At 33.7% G+C, this 18,159-nt stretch overlaps 5 protein-coding genes across 5 annotated transcripts in view; 2 read left to right on the forward strand and 3 right to left on the reverse strand.

Annotated features, from left to right (window-relative positions):
• LOAG_18443 (hypothetical protein) overlaps positions 1–1,290 on the reverse strand; it is a 2,341-nt gene extending 1,051 nt beyond the window's left edge. Inside the window, exons 1-2 of the mRNA XM_020451102.1 lie at positions 1,094–1,290; positions 299–528 (exon numbers count right to left, since the gene is read on the reverse strand). Of these exons, the coding sequence (XP_020305140.1) occupies positions 299–528; positions 1,094–1,243 (380 nt within the window). The 5' untranslated portion in view covers positions 1,244–1,290. The remainder of the gene's footprint in view (positions 1–298; positions 529–1,093) is intronic.
• Positions 1,291–1,690: 400 nt separating this feature from the next.
• LOAG_06226 (phenylalanyl-tRNA synthetase) lies at positions 1,691–7,315 on the reverse strand. Its single transcript, XM_003141762.2, has 14 exons — positions 7,148–7,315; positions 6,918–6,973; positions 6,314–6,477; positions 5,935–6,170; positions 5,726–5,826; positions 5,426–5,534; positions 5,158–5,308; positions 4,952–5,003; positions 3,293–3,445; positions 2,985–3,191; positions 2,791–2,883; positions 2,481–2,598; positions 2,161–2,316; positions 1,691–1,950 (listed from the first exon to the last, which is right to left on the reverse strand). Exons 1-14 carry the CDS (start codon positions 7,203–7,205, stop codon positions 1,796–1,798), a joined length of 1,809 nt encoding a protein of 602 aa, XP_003141810.1. The 5' UTR covers positions 7,206–7,315; the 3' UTR covers positions 1,691–1,795.
• Positions 7,316–8,269: 954 nt separating this feature from the next.
• Positions 8,270–10,368, forward strand: LOAG_06227 (hypothetical protein). Its single transcript, XM_003141763.2, has 6 exons — positions 8,270–8,423; positions 8,665–8,774; positions 9,112–9,250; positions 9,593–9,694; positions 9,812–9,874; positions 10,065–10,368. The coding sequence occupies exons 1-6, from the start codon at positions 8,301–8,303 to the stop codon at positions 10,194–10,196; spliced, it is 669 nt and encodes a 222-aa protein (XP_003141811.1). The 5' UTR covers positions 8,270–8,300; the 3' UTR covers positions 10,197–10,368.
• Positions 10,369–10,824: 456 nt separating this feature from the next.
• On the reverse strand, positions 10,825–15,079 carry LOAG_06228 (hypothetical protein; the record flags this gene model as incomplete). Its single annotated transcript, XM_003141764.1, has 15 exons — positions 10,825–10,908; positions 11,093–11,230; positions 11,318–11,422; positions 11,536–11,679; positions 11,785–11,884; positions 11,957–12,063; positions 12,281–12,409; positions 12,765–12,896; positions 13,152–13,280; positions 13,357–13,513; positions 13,703–13,809; positions 13,897–13,980; positions 14,307–14,480; positions 14,617–14,742; positions 15,047–15,079. The coding sequence occupies 15 exons, from the start codon at positions 15,077–15,079 to the stop codon at positions 10,825–10,827; spliced, it is 1,749 nt and encodes a 582-aa protein (XP_003141812.1).
• Positions 15,080–15,674: 595 nt separating this feature from the next.
• The window catches only part of LOAG_18444 (hypothetical protein), a gene marked incomplete at its 3' end in the record, with an annotated part of 2,995 nt that continues 510 nt past the window's right edge, over positions 15,675–18,159 (forward strand). The window contains exons 1-7 of the mRNA XM_020451103.1: positions 15,675–15,747; positions 15,862–15,931; positions 16,395–16,507; positions 16,815–16,976; positions 17,385–17,468; positions 17,648–17,792; positions 17,896–18,011. Of these exons, the coding sequence (XP_020305141.1) occupies positions 15,862–15,931; positions 16,395–16,507; positions 16,815–16,976; positions 17,385–17,468; positions 17,648–17,792; positions 17,896–18,011 (690 nt within the window). The 5' untranslated portion in view covers positions 15,675–15,747. The remainder of the gene's footprint in view (positions 15,748–15,861; positions 15,932–16,394; positions 16,508–16,814; positions 16,977–17,384; positions 17,469–17,647; positions 17,793–17,895; positions 18,012–18,159) is intronic.

Here is an 18,159-nt window from a genome sequence, read left to right on the forward strand (position 1 = left end):
ATATATATATATATATATATATATATATATATATATATAGGCAATAATCTGCAAAACGATATCAAAACAAGACTACCATATTTTTTCAGAAATACTTATTTCCTTTTCTTATATCGAGATAGTTTATTCTTTTCACAATCAAACACTTCTGCTTCACATATATGTGGCCTTCTATTCAAGGATCACTGCTGTGTCCTTTTTTTGCCACTCAGATTCAAGAACATATCTACTAATACTTACTATTACTGATGATAATGCAATAAAATCCATCGTATGCAGTATGGAATAAAAATCATACCTGTGTGAAAACCCTTGAATCCATGATACAGGAGTGAAGGGCAATTTCGCTACCACTCGTCCTTCGAATATTGAGGAAAACGTAGATAGCAACGCTGTAAAAGCAAAACCGATTGCGAGCATACTTTTCATTTTGAACATACTCATATCTCGATTAGTCGCTTTTAACCTTTCCTCTTCCCTATCAATTTTTCGCTTTGCCGTACGGTCCGCTTCAGCGGTTGTCTCTTTCTGGAAAACATCGTTCATAACGATTGAGTAATCGATAGCTGGATGCATGTCTATAGAATCCCTTGAATTATTAATTAGGATGTAATAATACTGCAAAAGTATCCAACGTTTAGATCCGACTGGAAAACTACCGCTTATGTATCTCAAGATGCTAGGTTTTTTGTAACTTAAGATAACTGTCTAAGAAAACAGTTTAATTATCTCACTGCTTAAACTCTCTGAAGTTTTGAGCATTTATCAATCTTTCTAATCGCTTCGTACGCTGATAAACTAAAAATTTTTATTAATATACAGAAAAAATTCGCTAATAAACTAAAAATTTTCATTAATATACAGAAAAAAAAGTGTGCCATTCTGTACACCGATGTATGTCCTGGGGCAACAAAACAATCATCCAAAGCAGCAAATAGATGGAGGGATCACCAGTGTTATCTTTCAGAAGGATCTAATATTCGTACTTTACTTCTATATGCAATATAAAAAAAAACTAAAATGTTAGCTCATCACAATAAAGGTCACGGGTATTTTTGTCTTCGGTTAAAAGAATAGTTCCCATGAAGCAAACCTTTCGTTCCAGTTTTTTCGTTTTCCGTTCCATTTCATTTTTCAAACGTTTGTACTGCTCACTACGATATACGAGTATATAAGTTAATGCTTCACCGATTACCGCAGTACATGTTGCAATAAATATGATTAACAAATAATCCGAGTACATTACTCACGAAATCTCCTGGACATTTAGTTTTAGCAATTAACCTGAAAAAACAGCATGCATCATACTTAACTTTATCCAACAAACACCTACGTTGAATTGAACTTCACCAGAAAAATCTGCTCTAATCCACACTCAACCCGATCATTCCTAACAGCAATGGAGTTTCAAGAAGCAAAAAATCCTTCCATTCAATTTTTGCTCATTTCCCCAAAATAAATTCTTCAATTTAGCAAGTATACTTCGAAAATAAAACACAATTCAACGCGTTCCCCAATCGAAATCACAAAAAAATGTCATGCACACTATCCCCACATTATTCACTAAAAATACAGCCATCATTTATGTCAAATCTTCAAGGACTAAAACGTACTTCGCCCATAACTCTATGCTATGTTCCGATAAAAAAAGCGGTTTCACACCATAAAGATGACTGATGCGGCCGCTAAATGAGATATGATTTTTATCAGACAACAATAACAACCATTTTATAATCAAATCAGAAACGGCAAACAACGATAAATAACCGAAATGATCGGATTCAACTAAATTTTATCACAAAAATGGTTCAATACTGATATCAATAACAGAAACGGGCAGTGTAAGTCCAAAAGCAGTTATCACATTTGGATGGAGGACACCAACTCTACCTAGGGAAATCCCAGCTGGTCCAATGATCTCCGCACATCGTCCATCCAGATAAGTGGGATCTGAAAAAGATATTCTTAAACAATGTTCTTCCTGATATCTTGAGTTACACTCATCGATAAGTGGTGTCTCATTCGTTGCCCTTTCTGTAAAATCTCGTAATAATTTCCAACAAATTACTTGGCAGAAATTGCGGAAACAAATTTCGGGATTAAATAAAAAAGTTCTAATTGCTAATTTGCATCGTTCAGACCCCTAATATCAATTTATACCGTCAAACGCAGCAATATAATATCCTGTTCCATCTCTGGTCCATTTTACTCCAAGAAGCTGCATAACTCGATCCAGTAAACCGTGTATTATCTCAAAGCCTGATGATTTACTGCAATACAGAGCACACAAGCGACGCTCATTTCTTGCGCCTACATCTGGAAAGAAAATGATTATGAATTCAAAAAACAAATTCTTAACGTCGAGAACGAAAACTGTTTACGCACTGCTTAAGGAAATAAGAAAAACTAAGATTTTTCAATTTATATTAAAAAGTTTGAATTTGAATTTATATTTAAGAAAAAATAAAATATAGTATTACCTGCAGTTAAATCTTTCAAAACCACATCTTGAATCTCAAACAATCGAAGAGGCAATGCCACATCCTTATTAGAAGCAAGTGTTTTTAATAAACCAGGAAGTAACGATGTCCTGGCCACCTAAAATCCGGTATTCATTACATATTTTACATGAGTTTAGAACATCAGCTAATGAAAAAGTCATAAATCTAGAAATTCAGCTTACAAATTATTATCAACCAAATAGTGACTTCAGGTAACCATTTTTTTGTCGTTTTCTTTTTTTGTAAAATTTTTTTGTCGAAATTTACTCCAAATATGGATATATTTGACCTGAAATTCGGATGTCTTTGGATTCGATATTTTGACGGCATGCTTGAGATTATCCGGTTTTCTTAGCTTCACAGATATGTCATCACGGCTACACTGAAGTCATGCAGTATAATCATCTATATCATGTGAAAGTTTCAGCCGTGAAAAAACTCGCATAAATTATTGCAACATTTCGACATTCAGTTTCAACTAACCAAAGCAAAGTTCAATGTTTCAGTCCAACCGGCAGCAGCAATGTCATATCGGAGCAAATCTGTTAACTTATTCAACGGAAATGCCTCCCCAGTAGTATAAGCTTCTGGAAACTTTTGTTCAATCCGGTTAAAGCCATATGCAATAGCAACATCTTCTGCCACGTCACATTCATGTAATACATCAGTTCTCGTTACAGGTACTCGGACCTGAAACACATCAAAACAACATTCTACAAATGTTGGTCCTATCAAATAGAAGTAAAAATAATGTATTTGTATCTGGACCAGACTGTAACCACCTAGCTTACTTCTAAAAGATCTTGGCTTTCCTCTTCTGAATGTAATTGCGTTCTAAGTGACATTTTATTCAGAAGAGAGCACATTTCCGCAGCTTCTAAGTTCAGTCCAATTCTTCTGTTGATGCTTTTAACGCTTACTACCATCGACCTATCACTGAGATCCTGAAGCAAAAAGAATTGACGATTTTATAATATCTTACACAAGTGAGAGCAACATATTTGTATATAATATATAATACATAGTATTCGAGACTAAAAATATATAAAATGGAAAACCATTTTATAGCACAAATTATATAAGATTGAAGACCCACATATTTTTAGTTATTTCTAGTTTGTAGTTGATCCTTAATGGTCGCATCATGGATGCAGGGGATTCCGCACTGGTGCGGCTTATCAATCCCAGAGTAAAAATACATTACCAGTTGTTAACTATCCGGACATTAGAACGATATTATAATGAATAATTTACCAGTCTTAGAGCAATGTTACTAAACAAAGCGCTGGGACAATCAGGGTGAATTAAAGCGACTGTTTTTCCTTTTTCCCAAGATAATCATATAATCTCCTTCCCTGCTTCTACGATGTTACGAAAGTAATGTGTTTTCAGAGAGCAGCATATCGTTCACGAAGCCTTCTTGCAGTGGAACAACATCATCTGATATTACCCCGTGCAAACCATTCGCACAGTGATTCACAATTATATCTCATTTCGCCCATGCGATGAGCGAAAAATATTACAAAACCAGACGAGAAATTGCAATTAGAATTTCTTTTTTGATTCCGAAATGTACGAATAATAGGTAAAACAATTCTAATTTCAAATTTCAAATGAAAACTTTATGGTGGCATAAAGTTTGAAATTACTGATTGACTTTTTTTTCAAAACACGAAATACGAATGCGTGACCAAAGCAAAAGACTGATTCCGCAAACAGAAACTCGTACTTCTATATAAGAGAAAAAAAAGTTCCATCAATAATAACACTTTTAAAGTGTATAGGATTGTCAAGAAACCCGAAATATTTCTATAATATAGAAATATATTGAAATGATCGAAATGTCTTTTCTTTGTATTGTAGAAATATCTTTGAATAACTAATATAATCAATAAAGGAAGCCCCTTAATTTTGGATATGTTAGATGAAATGATTCATTGCACATAAAAAGTAATAATAAAGAAAATAAATGTTTCAATGCCTAGTGATGAATCATTTATCCAGCACTCATCTTTTGATCGGAAAAACAAGCTCACATGCGATCTTCATAATATTGTAAACTATTCTCACTTGTGATTCCGTTCATTTGACTCATACGGTTAACAGTGTGTTTCGATTCGGTTCAACAGTATTACCAATTTATACTCCACTAAAACTATTTCTCTTTTGTGCTAAACTACAACCTTAACCAAATTTTCACGAAATTTTCTCCACGAGAACAACAATAAGAACAACCTAACTAATTATTGAATCTATAGGATATTATCCCGGCGATTGCCTTGTAAGGTTTACGAAGAATGAATTCTCCGTCAGTCAACAAAGTCTTTATCATAAATATTTGTCTGTATCAATCGAACCGAAGGAAACATTAACAATAGGATAAAAACTACAGATATTCATCTAGAACAGCCTATCCATTTATCAAACATAAATTTTTGAAATGAACATACCGGATATTCGTGCTTGGTACCATCGACTGAAATAACTTCCACTGGCTCAACACTGAAAAGATTTCTAAAATCCCAGTGCAAATAACTAACAAAATGTACATTTTTGCATATAATTTTTGTTCCCATGTCATCAACTGGACCTATTACAATAATAATGGAAGTTAAAAATTTTAACTTCGAAATTAGTAACGGCAATAAAGACTAACAGGGACGAAGTGTCATCTTCAGTCCCATCTGATGTATATTGGCTGAACATTGAAACAATTGTATTAAGCACTATTTTAGCTTTCTCCAGATCTGTGGCTGTTACTTCGACTAATATATTGCGAGTACTAAGCTGAATTTTCGAATGTTCTCCTGAAATGCAAAAAAAAGAAAAATTGGAACCATAAATGACAGAAACGACTGAAAAACAACTAATTTAAAGTTTAAATTAGTTTCAAAAACTTTAACTGGAAGAATATGAATAATGACCATTGATAATGGGAGGCATAGACAATACAATCCCATTTTTATCTCTAATTACCGGATATCGCTCCTTATCAATAATAATCGGAAGATATGGTTTCAAATGGCTATCCCCCTGCAAAAACAATTATGAGTAATAAACACTTAATTTATGAATTACTTTCGCACAGACTTCCTTCCTCCAAAATTTCGCAAATATGTTCGAATTGACACTCTCATAAAATATGAGCATGCCGGAAGAATGGTAGTCAAAATGAAATTTAAAAATTTTTTAGGACCTAATTTGTCATATGAAGAAATTTTCACCGAATATAAAACCATCATTTCCTCTGCCGTATACTCCGTTGTTTGATTCAATGGTCTGAACCTCAACTCAGCTGGTTTCTCTGCTCCGTAATAAAAAGGACCTGAAACAGAATACCTTACGGAAGAGTCCTATTCAGAGAAAAAAGATGATGTTACAAAGTCCGAAAATAAATTGAAACGATTCAAAACAAAAAATGAAAAAATAAAACCTTGAACTGTATCCAAGTCATGAGTACCAATTGCTACTAAAGTTCTCTTTCGGCATAAATTCTGATGTAATTTATCTTGCAAATCAATCAGTGAAGCATAAGAATCAGCATCTAATTTGACACCGACCAAAACGGCTCCTACGACGAATGGTCGTATCGACAGAACTTCAGGCTTAATAATTATTTGATGTCGAGGATGAGACGACCTCCACCGCTGATAAGTTGGTGGCTGCATCCTGAAATAACAAAAACTCCCGTTTGAACGGAACAAGACATTTGTAGGAATAGGTAGTTTAGTTTGACTTTGTTTCACTATACCATATTAAAATTCACCTAAACATAACGATTCTTGAGAATTAATAGCAATATTTTAACTCACTCATTTCTGAATATCCGCAAGGCACGCGAAAGACCTTCAATACAGAGCAAATCATAACGATTTGCTGGCAATTCTATTTTATATATTTCCTCGTCACATAATTTATTCACATCCTTGTCGGTTATCAAACCTTGTTCTTTTTGTGCTGCTGCTTTCTCGCTTGTCTTCAAAAATCAGACCACTCAGGTAATTACATGGTATACACAAGGATAATAAAGTGCTCATAGGTCCACTACTACATATTTTTCACCAGTGACGCGGTGTCATAATACTTCATCACTCAGAAATGATTCACAATAGCAATCTTAAAATATAAACAGGTTAGTTAAAACATGCTTAAAATCTAACGAAAGTTGGAATAAACAACCTATTTCACCTATGGTAAAAATTAAAATAATTTCCGCCAGTTAAATAGAAAAGTGAAGCTTTATGCCACTTATACCCGAAGCAAGATGCCTCACGTCATCTAAAAACAATAGATAACGAACTTTTTATGCAATCTGAACCAAAAAATATCAAATATTTCACCCATGCTATCTAAATCCAAAGGTAACAAATACTTAATATCATTTGCATCAAAAAAAAACAGGCCTTAAAAACGAACCACTTCATCGAGCTCTAAGCCATAATCGAATAACAAAGCCTCGAACTCTTTTTGAGCTAAAAAATGTGAGATAGCATTATGTTGCAAATAAATAAATTCGGAATGGTCCACCTTCCAAGAATAGAATTTTTTCTAACCGCCTAAAGTTTTGGTTTTTAAAATAATGACAACCGTATCAAAATTAGGGATATAACAAAATTTAAAGGACATAAAAAAATTTCAGCATTTACTATATACTCTGCCCATGTATCGATCGATGACCGACTTCTTGATCCCGATGATCGGCATATAATCAAACACGTCGGCTATGAAGCACCAAATACAGGAATATCTTGAAATTCAGGGATCCAATAATCGTAATTCTACTACAAAAGCAAGAGAGCGATATGCATCAACCTATTACAGATAATCTTTCAGAACTAACCGAAAGTATCCGGAAAAATAAAGTTATTGTAAATTAAGTCTACCTTTATTGCTACAGATTGCTCAAACTTCATCACTTTTACTCTTGAGACTTCCTCCATTCAATTTATCCCCAAATTTGATGATCACCTTTACAAACACACGGTATAAATGGCATCAGATCTTTCGTGCTTACTCAAATGTAAGATTAACTTAAATTCAGATCAATATGATGAGATAATTGAAAATTTCCAAATCGATGCATTCTGATCTCCATGCCCTCTACCACTAACATGCCAGTGGAGACCGCGGAAGTGCGGAAGATGCGCCCGAGTCTGGAACGGCGAAAAGGCAGGAATGGCAACTAACAATGTGGGCGCACTGAAAAAGTGTGTCCCAAGCGTTGGTTGCAAATGTTTTTGACTAATTTGCGAGTTTTTTTTTGATTCTAATTACGACGACAGATTAAGGCTTCATTTAGATTCGCACAATTTAATCAGTTTTCTTTGAACCCATATGTTTCCAATACTAACAACTTCACTGTTTTCTAATCTCATGTTTCTTTTTCTTTCTGCAAATAGGATGAATTAACTTAGATTAGGAGTTTGTTAAGCGGATTCCCCCTCCTATTCTTCATCATCTTGTGAATCATCCTTCATTTAGGAGTTTGTTAAGCAGATTCCCCCTCCTATTCTTCATTATCTTGTGAATCATCCTTCATAATACATAAATTCTCGATTTCACGAGTCCTCTGGGTCTTTTCTTCTCCGATTCCATATGTCTTGATGTCCGCATCTCTATGTTCATTTTGGGTTCATAAAATTTGCCTCTTTCCGGATATCAAAGGATTTTTGATTGTTATTTGATTTATATCGAAATATCTTTCGTCCTAGCTCGCTTAACTTCCTCCTCCCAAGAAATATATTTTATGCATCGTTTTCATTCTTCTGAAATTTCAGATCACGTCAGTTTGATTACAAAATGGGTAATCAGTACCATAAACCGAGAGCAGTTAGCGATGACGAGATTGAACCATATACTCGTCAGAAGGGTGATTCACCCTATACGCGATCAGGCTTACCACCACCATCGATTATTCAGAAGGTATCATTTTAAAGACTTTTGCATTTTTATTGTGTGTATGTTATATTTTGATTGCATGAACGACCATCATTTGTACGACTTCATGTGATCTTCATGTAACAATGGTTATGTGTTAGCCGAAACTATAGAATTCATTTATATCGAGTTTTTAATTTGGCTTAATATATTTTATTTCTTTTCATAAAACGAAGCAAAGATAGCACGTTCCTGCCCTCATGTGGATTTTTCGTTGTAATTTCAGAGTGACAAAGTGCCACATTTGAAACATGAACCAATGAGTTTAGAACTGCATATGGCTGACGAACGGGCGCGAGCAGCAGGTCTTACTCCTGCTGAAAGAGAATGGCGAAAGTAAGCTATGTAGATTCGTTCCACTCGTTAGTTGATTTTATTTGGAACATATCATTTTGAAATTAGAAATATAATTGAGGAAGTTATGGGAAAACAAATTGAAATCATGATGCAATCTTATAAAAAGAAAAAATAACTTAGCAAGCCATCATAATGAAACAATGTGCTGGAAGGATGAATAAGTTGTTTTGATGATTGAAGTGCACGAAAAAGCATTCCACTCTGTCTTTTGCTTTCTAATATAATTTAAGCAGTTTCAGTTTCATTCATTTTTTAACTCAGCTGTTAAATTGTTCCTTGAAATATTAGGATGTGATGAATTAAATTTGAACTTCAGGAAATGGGTTCTAGATCAACAGCTTCATCCGGACGAACCAATCCATGTTGATGCTGTACATAGACAGCTTAATCCTATCCGCATGTTGTACCGTACACCGATGGATAAGCTTTATAAACATTTCTTAAAGCCAACATTTGCAAGTTTCAGAGCATTGTTTTTCTTTGATTTTGATACATTTTACTATTTCAACCCGCTTACATTCCCCGGTCAATCCTAATTAGATCTAATATGTATCTACTGTAGTCGATGGATCCTTTATAATTGAAACGCAGCTGCATGACGAATCCATAGATTTTAATTTTTTTGTAAACTCATCTTTCCCTCCTTAAGTTTATCCCAGTTTTACCACGGCAGTACCCCGATTCTTACGAATATATTGCCTACCTCTATTGAATGACAATTTTCTGTGAAACATTCTCTGCGAAACCAACTAATCTAACATTTTCTATGGATATTTTGAAATGAAAAATTCTTTTAGGGTATATTTTATGGTTCACTGGTACGAGCCGTAGTACCAAAACTCTTTATGGCGTGGATTCTCATCGAAGCTAGCTATTATTATTGGAAGTATGAAGTTAGGGTAAGTTTTACCTTTTTTTAAAGTTTTACTTTGATTTTCGAAAAAGACAAATCCCATACACCAAATAAACATTTCCTTCATCTGATTCTTTTTTTTTTTTGAGCGGAATTATTTCAGGGCTGGGAAACACTGCGAGGAAATGAACGAAGCTATCCTCGCGAACGTTTCTGGGATAATCAGGTATATTGCTTACAACAACTGTAGATGATTCACAAAGCATCGGATTCTTATGTGTAATCACTCTCATTCTGCACCAATTACTTACTTCCCTAACTTCACCAGAACGAATCTACCTGAGTGCTTTCCGCAATACTTGTCTGATTTCTTAAGGAGATCGGATCTTCGCCCTCGCACTTTTCCATATTTTCAGGAGCTACGAGAGAAGCATTCGGACTTATTCAAAACGGGCAGACCAATCCAACCAGAGCATAAATTCGAGCCGCCATCATTTACCCAACGCACTGCACTTTTGGATCTGGGACCTCCATCGAGACCCTGGTGACATGTAACGTTCATTTGTAGTTTTGAAGATAGTAGGATAATATGTCCTCCCAGCTTTGTTTTCTTTCTTTCAACATTTGTTTATAAATTTCAAACTTAGGTTTCTCTTTATGTTTCGGAAATCCTGTATATTGGCAAATGATATCGCAATTAACCAACTGCAATAAATAAGCTTTGTTTTCTTTCTTTCAAGATTTGTTTATAAATTTCAGACTTAGGTTTCTCTTTATGTTTCGGAAATCCTGTACATTGGCAAATGACATCGCAATTAACCAAATGCAATAAATAAGTTTTGCTTTTAAGATGAGCAAGCTTCCCTATATTAGGAAATTATTTTTTGTAGGAGAAAATAAAGAAAGTCTGGAAAAATTTAGTTTCTATCAAGTTTTAAAAGTTCCGACCCATTAAATTTTGATTATCTTAATGATTTCATATATCACCATTGCCAGGAGAATATTGTTAAAAGACGCATTCACTCAAATTTTAAAATTTTTTAACGAAAATATAACTTCGAGGGATGTGTTTTACAAATATTAAGATTACTAACGAAAACAAGAAAAAAAGCAGTTGAGAGATCACAGAGAGGTGGTACGTATACATCACTTTTGAATGAAAAATAATAATTCCATTTACCAGCCGAAATCACTGGATGTGCTGGGTGTATCTGGTCTTTCACCTGCTTCAATAACAAATGATTCTTCCGGTAGTTCGTTCTGGAAAAATCATTGTTAACTATCTATCCTCTTCAATTTGCATACTTTACCCATCTGTTGCAGCTACCATAATCCGATGTCATATTAAGCCAAAATATTTCATTTGCAGCTTCTTTGTTAAAAGATGAAGGAGGTTTTATAAGTTTTGATTCTTAGGAATTTTTTTTTAATTTTAAATTATTACATCTTCATTCTTTGGCGTCTCTTCGAGAAGCGGCTCTACTTTTTCCTTCTGATCTTGAACCATTTCCATATACCGAACCATTAGTGGGTCAACTGTATGTATTTCCGCTGAATTATTTGTCACCTCCAATTCCGTATTCTGAATAAGGAATTGGAGGAAGTAATTGGGAAAGATAATGAGACAAGCAATGGAAAGTCCACTAAGAGTTAATAAGAATTTTGCGACCTTTTCAACATTTTTTGGATCTGGATGAGCAGCACTTTCTTCCATCTCCACCATTTTTCCGTGGGCGAGATTTGTCTCGATGATCGAAGGATCCCTTTGAAGCCGCTATAACGGATAAATTTAATAGATACAGTTTTTTAAAAAATGTGCAAATTGTATAGAATGTAGAACAAAAAATATGGAATAAATTATGAAATTTTAAAAGAAGAAAGAAATACCTTGACCTCCTTGCTTGAGGAATTTCTAGATAGTGGTTTTTCAAGCTCACTGATTTCAGCATGTGATAAAGAAATAGAATGAATGTAATCCAGAGGCCGAAAATGACTTCTTACGCGCAGTTTGTTCAACGTTAAGTCCAGCTCCTAAAATTTTACAAGAAAAAACGGAGGAGTTACGTTCTAGTCCCTATCTACTATTCAAGACTTTAAACTGATTTTAAATTGTTTTTGACTTGGAGATAATCTTACTTGCTTCGTGAAATCGAAACCTTTCATTCTATCACGGAAATGCTGCTCCAACGACGACTCCGTAAGAGTTGATGAAGAAGCAGAGTCGATCGTTGTCATCCTAGAACGATGAAAATTGATGCAATGATTAATTGGAAATACGATTAATTTAGAAAATCGATTATTTTAAAACCTTGCTGCTACTGCCGCGGTAGGATGAGGATAGGGTCGATCAAATTTCTCGAATGCACTAAAATGGAATCTGTGTAGTTCTCTACTGAGCGCTTGCAGTTTGTTTACCTGGAAAGATTCGATCGTTCTCTATACTTCCTGAATCTAGCCGATCCATTTTTCAACTTGCATGTGGCATCAGCTAGTCATGTCTAATTACTTGTTTCAAACCATAATTGAAGTATAAACATGCAATGCAGATAAGTGGATCGTTTCTATTTATTTAACTTTCTCCCTGTCGGCATTAGAAAAGTACAGGGCCCAAATTTGTAAAAAATTTACTTACGGTTAACTTGTGCTGGAATTTCAACTCACTGATACGTAAGGCAGCCGATTCTTCTATCAATTTTAATTGTTTCTTTAAACTGTTAATTGTTGCATCTCGTTTTTCCAATCTTTCCATCAACTTCTGATTCTTAAACTTGAACCAAATGATACATGAAACGCGCAAAAAAGACATTTACTTATTTGTAAGGGAAACTGACCTAAAACAATTATCGGACGCATCTCAAAAAATGTTTTTAATGTTTTTACTCTTATAATCGGGGTTTAAATCGAGTTTGGCTTGCTGAACTTTTATTGGCGAACAGTTTGAAAAAGTATTGAAACTATTCTATGGCCCTAGAAAATAAGTTAAAATCCCTTAAGGAACACCAATATTTTGACAAATTTAAATTTACTCTAGAGTGATTTCTCGTTCTAGAATGCCTTACAACTTTCGGCTGCATATGGAGAATTCAGTACACGAATGAATGGATAAATTAAAGAACCGTTTCGGATAACTTCTCTTTCTCTTTTTTAACGCGCTCCAAATCTTCATTAGTCTTCCGTTGTTTATTTAAAGCACAATTTAAAGCTTGTTTAGTTTCTGTGAGCTTCTTCTGTTGTTGGATCACTTTTTCCTGGAAAAAATCATTTTTTCTTATTTTTTTGGGGGAATAATCAGAAATCACATGTTTTGCATTCGAAAAACTGAAATACCAAGTTCTCGAGTTCTCCTTTTGGGTTCTGACCCTTCACTAAATGTCTTCGTCAGTGCTAAAAAGAAATAAAAAGAATTTGTACCATAAAATATATCACGAATAAATAACGAGATATAATATTTCAAAACTATACCATTATTAAATGTTAATAATATATTCAAATAAAAGATATACCTGTAGTTTTTTTAAACGTGTTGCTTCCTTGGCAGAAAATTGCTGTTCACTCGAAATTTCACATATTTTATTCCAAACCATTTCATATTTCTTCGATAGTGTCGCTTCTTTTTTATTCCATTCGGAAATCTAAATTCCTTACCAATAACAAAGTTATTCAAAATTAATTTGATGATAAGAATCGTCAGAAATGAAATAAGGATACCATTTGCGTTAGTTGAGTTTTGTCCTTTTCGCGTGCTTTTCTAATCGCTTCTTGCAATCTTTGATCAAGACTCCTTTCATGAATCCTCAGACCATCCCTGATCTGCTCCAGTGAACATCTTTCTTGCTCTATAAGATACAGTTCGTTGTCTTTTTTCCTAAATTATATCAAGTCAAACATTTTTTCTTCACTTCTTGGCAATAATTACTTCTGATTCTCTCAAATTACGCAAAATATTTATTAATTTCTCCACAAAAGGCAGTTTTTGAACGAACATTTAAGTAAATATACAGTAAACTGTATATCTTAGCTATTAGGTTAGCGTCAAGGATGACTATCAACTTACGACTGGAAGTTCGCTCGAGCATTATCCAACAACTCCTTCTGAAATCGTAACTCTTTCTTCACCATTTCGATCTCTCGCCAAGCTTTTTCACATTCTAGTTTTCTGTTCTGAAAACCAGCAATACTATAAGCTTACTGAAAGTGGTGAAGCATTTATAGATGTTTAACTGCAAAGTAAAAACAAAAGTTGAATACCTCAAAAGTCACTCGAATATCCTCCCGTAGGCAATCTTCCTTATTCCTGTATTCATCGTTCTTACGCTCCGCTAATTCTTCCAGCTAAAAATTTATTATTTCAAACAGTATTTATTATTATTTAGCGTAAAGATTATTTAGTTGACTCAAGGGATTTCATTTTTTCTTTTTCAAACAATATCGTCTTTAAATTATTCTACTCATCACAATGAATATTAAATATCCTTCAATTCGTGTGTGTTTAGACACAACGAAGGATAGAAAAAGAACAACCATGAAAGCCTATGGAAATGCAGCTTTACTCCTTAAACCACATTATTCTTTGTTGAATTCATATTTAAATTTGTTTAAAACATATAAGGTATTGATTTGAGAACCTGAAATGACTTAAAATCACAAAATATACAAACTTGTTTCTGTTTTAATAAAAGATTTTCTTTATATTCATGTCGAAGCCTAGTTATCATTTCATCTATCATTTTTTCCTCATTCCGTTTCCAAATTTGTAGTTTGGTGTCGTATATTTGCTCCAAGCGCCTCCATAAGTGTTCGGCTATAATTCGAACTTTGGTTAAGTTTGGTTCCTGAAATCATGAGGAATGAAAACCAAGTAAAATATTCATAAAATTTAGCAAAATAAAAACACTGAATAACCAGAAACTCTTGAAAAGGTTTTACACCACATATTGTTTTGATTTTTCGGGCATTGATATCACTAACATTAGTTTTGTTCTTTAATTTCCGTTTGGTTGATGGCTTACTGATTACACTTTTTGAGCGATTTTCACTCCAACTTTGAACTATGGCATTCGCGACTAGTTCTTCCAATTCCTCATCGATACCCGTCTGTAATACTTATCCTGCATGTTAAAACAAGCAATAATGATTATTTAACATGATAACAGTATCAGTAGTACTGTATTTGCAGTGCTTGCCATTTATTACGCGCTAATCAATATACTGCTGATAAAATATATCAGCAACTTTGGAAGAAACTGCAATATGATACGAATAACGATTCCAATATATGTGATAGTAATTTTTGTAAACCTTATTTCTCTATGAAATAAAAATATGAAATAAATATGAGAATATGAAATAAAAACCGTCCAACCAGTGACAGAATAAATACTGTAGAATAAATGCTTACGGTACGCAACGCATCACGTACAAGATCACCCATTTTAAGCTTCGGGGTTTTGCATTTTCACAGGTTCTGCATTTTGCTGCTGATTTTTATGCTTTCCTTTACATGAATAGCCCTGAAATCTAATGAAATTTTAAAATCTTCAAGTCAAATTTCAGTTTCCCTCGAGTTTATTTTAGGAATCCTCAGTCGATTAAATTTTAGTTTTCAGATTTATTTAAACGGAAATTTATTCAAATTGAAAAAATAGTTCAAATTGTGGTAGTAAAAAATTTCACGAAATTTTTCCTCTTGCTTTCAAAAGAAAAAACCCTCTGATATACCTAATCGACAGAAGATAAGCATGAAAACATGCTAACATACAAATAGATGAATAATTAAGTCAGAAGACATAGGAAAAGGAATGAAAAGGTTAATATAAATGGTAAGTTAAATATCTATGATAAGTAAATATAATAAAGTAATATATGTGAAAAAAAAACATTCAAGTAAAAAGTAAACATATGTAGAAAAGTAAATAAATAAACGAATAGATGAATAAGTATTAAGTAAATTAGTATCTAAGTTATGCGAGCATCAAGGAGCTACGTAAGATGTTGCATAGTGAGAGGAGTTAAATTTTGATAATGAAGCCCTGAGAAGCTATTCTGCCTGGCGGTGGGATTCGGCGTACGCGTGAATGATGGCATGTTACGTTAGTAAGTGTAAGTAATAAGAGTGATAAATTATGTAAGTGATAAGAGTGATAGATGGTAGTGTTATGTAAGTGATAGGAGTGATAAATGGTAATGTTTTCAGCATAGAGTATATACTTTTAGATGAGCTCGATTGGCACTGGGTATGATCTCGCTGCTGCAACTTTCTCACCGGATGGACGTATTTTCCAGGGTATACCACTTTTCATTTGTTTTTATTTCGTTTCTAATATTATAGTGTCAAATTAATTATCATGTCGAAAAAATTTCTAATAATAGGTAACAATAGGAAAAGCTCTAACAATATAAAGGAAAGCTCTAATAATAGATAATTATAAAAATAAATCTTTTTGGTAATCGTAGCTATTTTATTATAACCAGTTAATTTCCCCGATGACAATCATTTTATCGTAGTGAAGTAATTTTATTTGTAATAGTTTTAGTAAATCATTGGAGCAATAATCTTCTCATGACCCCACTTCTTCAAGAAAGATTGAATTGGATTATCATATTGGCATTTATCTTTGGCCTAGATTTAGGGATCGTTTAGTGGGAATGCGTTAGTACTGAAGTTTTATAATCCGAAGTCTAGAATATCCATTGGAAATTTAGCGTTTTTTTTAGTTAATTTTACTCGTTCCCAATCGACTTTTCAGTTGAATATGCCCAAAAAGCGGTTGATAATGGTGGTACAATGATTGCTATACGAGGAAAAGATGGTGTTGTTACGGCAGCTGATAAGCTAATCACCTCGAAATTATATGTCGAAGTATGAATGTTTCCGGATTTTTCTTTGTTTTCCTCTTGTTTGTTTTCTTTCTGATTCTCCGGGAACTCGAATTATTCTGCAGTTTCTCTTAATAACTTCGACAGCAATTTATTAGCAGTGCAGGAAAACTTTATCTGATTAAACCTAAATTTATACTGATGTGATAGTTCCAGATATGATGTTGTACAATCTGCTGTAAGTATAAAATTATCATTTCCATCATTATAGCACAAGAAAGTACGATGTCCACCACTAGAAAATAAAACTTTTTAATGGTTATGTGTAGGTAAGTGTGGTTTTTTTTTAGAATGCGAACCCAAGAATGGCAAATGCAGGCGAATACATTGGTTGTGCGATGGCAGGTATATATCCAGATTGCAGGGCACTTCTAGATTATGCAGTAAGTGAAGCACTCAATTATTTGAAAGAGTATCGAGCACCGATTCCAATAAAAAAGCTGGCAAATCAGGTTGGTTCTTTTTGTTTTTCAACTTGTAGCATTATTTGGACGTGTTTACAAACATAAATAGTTTAAACCGAGCTGTTCAGTAAACGTCTCTGCAGACATTTACATTCCAAATTATGTAATATTATTCAGTCCATTATTATTTGCACTCTTCCTTTTCAAGGTATTCGTAGTATGTAAATGACTTATCCGTTGAACATTCGACGTGTTTAAGACTTTCTATTTAAAAATATATGAATTTGTTATTTCCCTTCGCAGGGTTGAAAATTTACTTTGCAACTGGGTTGAAAACCTAAAACAAAAAGCCGAAAATTCTAACCTTATTTTGTTGTCTTCAACAAGCTTATGCTCAACAATATTCTTAAAATAAAGCATTAATTTTGTTTCCATGTAATCTAAGTGGATTTCCAGTTAGCCGAATATGTTCATGTATATACACTTGGTATCAGTAGACCTTTTGGGGCTTCAATATTCCTGACTGCTTGGGACGAAAAGGCAAGTCTTTGCATTTTTTTAAATTAAAAAATGACGGTATTTCTTCTCATTTTCCGTTTAACGCAACGCGTTGGTGTGAAAATTGCTAAGAACGACATTGGTTTTCCTTTAAAGCGAACTGCTGGCAATTAGCCCCAAATTTTATGGATATAAAAATAGTGGAAAATTGAATTTTTCAGAATGGTTCACAGTTATTCTTGTTGGAGCCTTCAGGTCTATGTTATGAGTACAAGGCATGGGCAATTGGTAAGCATCGGCAGGCAGCTAAAACAGAAATTGAAAAGTTGAAATTTGAAGATATTCCGATGCAGCAGCTAGTTAATGGTATGTAAAACTTTTACTGAATTCACTACAGCAAGTTTAGGTCCATCCATCTTGCGAATGTTCTTAAAAACTGGTGAATTAATCTTTTTTTTCTTTATTTCAGAAGCGGCACGAATAATTTTAATGGTGCGAGACGAAGCGAAAGATAAGAATTTACAGGTGGAAATGGGTTGGGTAGGCGAAATTACTGGCGGGAAACATGCAATGATTCCGAAAGAAGTTCGTTTTCTTATGTAAATCTTGGTGAAAAACATTTTTCTTTTGACATCCTATCCAGTGATTTTTTCTAAGATTTAAGAACTTGCATGTGAAGAACTTACAAATATATATATATATATATATATATATATATATATATATATAGTAG

The sequence above is a fragment of the Loa loa genome (assembly GCF_000183805.2).
Source record: "Loa loa unplaced genomic scaffold supercont3.315, whole genome shotgun sequence".
Classification (NCBI taxonomy): domain Eukaryota; kingdom Metazoa; phylum Nematoda; class Chromadorea; order Rhabditida; family Onchocercidae; genus Loa; species Loa loa.

What these genes read in the sequence shown, in the direction of transcription:
- LOAG_06226 (XM_003141762.2), bottom strand. Translation starts at nt 7,205, where the DNA reads ATGCCGATCATCGGGATCAAGAAGTCGGTCATCGATCGATACATGGGC. An exon ending in TGACTTGGATACAGTTCAAG is followed by an intron (nt 5,827 to 5,934) that starts GTTTTATTTTTT and finishes ATTCTGTTTCAG; the next exon opens with GTCCTTTTTATTACGGAGCA. An exon ending in AAAGCCAAGATCTTTTAGAA is followed by an intron (nt 3,192 to 3,292) that starts GTAAGCTAGGTG and finishes GATGTGTTTCAG; the next exon opens with GTCCGAGTACCTGTAACGAG.
- LOAG_06227 (XM_003141763.2), top strand. Translation starts at nt 8,301, where the DNA reads ATGGGTAATCAGTACCATAAACCGAGAGCAGTTAGCGATGACGAGATT. An exon ending in GCTGAAAGAGAATGGCGAAA is followed by an intron (nt 8,775 to 9,111) that starts GTAAGCTATGTA and finishes TTTGAACTTCAG; the next exon opens with GAAATGGGTTCTAGATCAAC. An exon ending in ATTTCTTAAAGCCAACATTT is followed by an intron (nt 9,251 to 9,592) that starts GCAAGTTTCAGA and finishes AAATTCTTTTAG; the next exon opens with GGTATATTTTATGGTTCACT.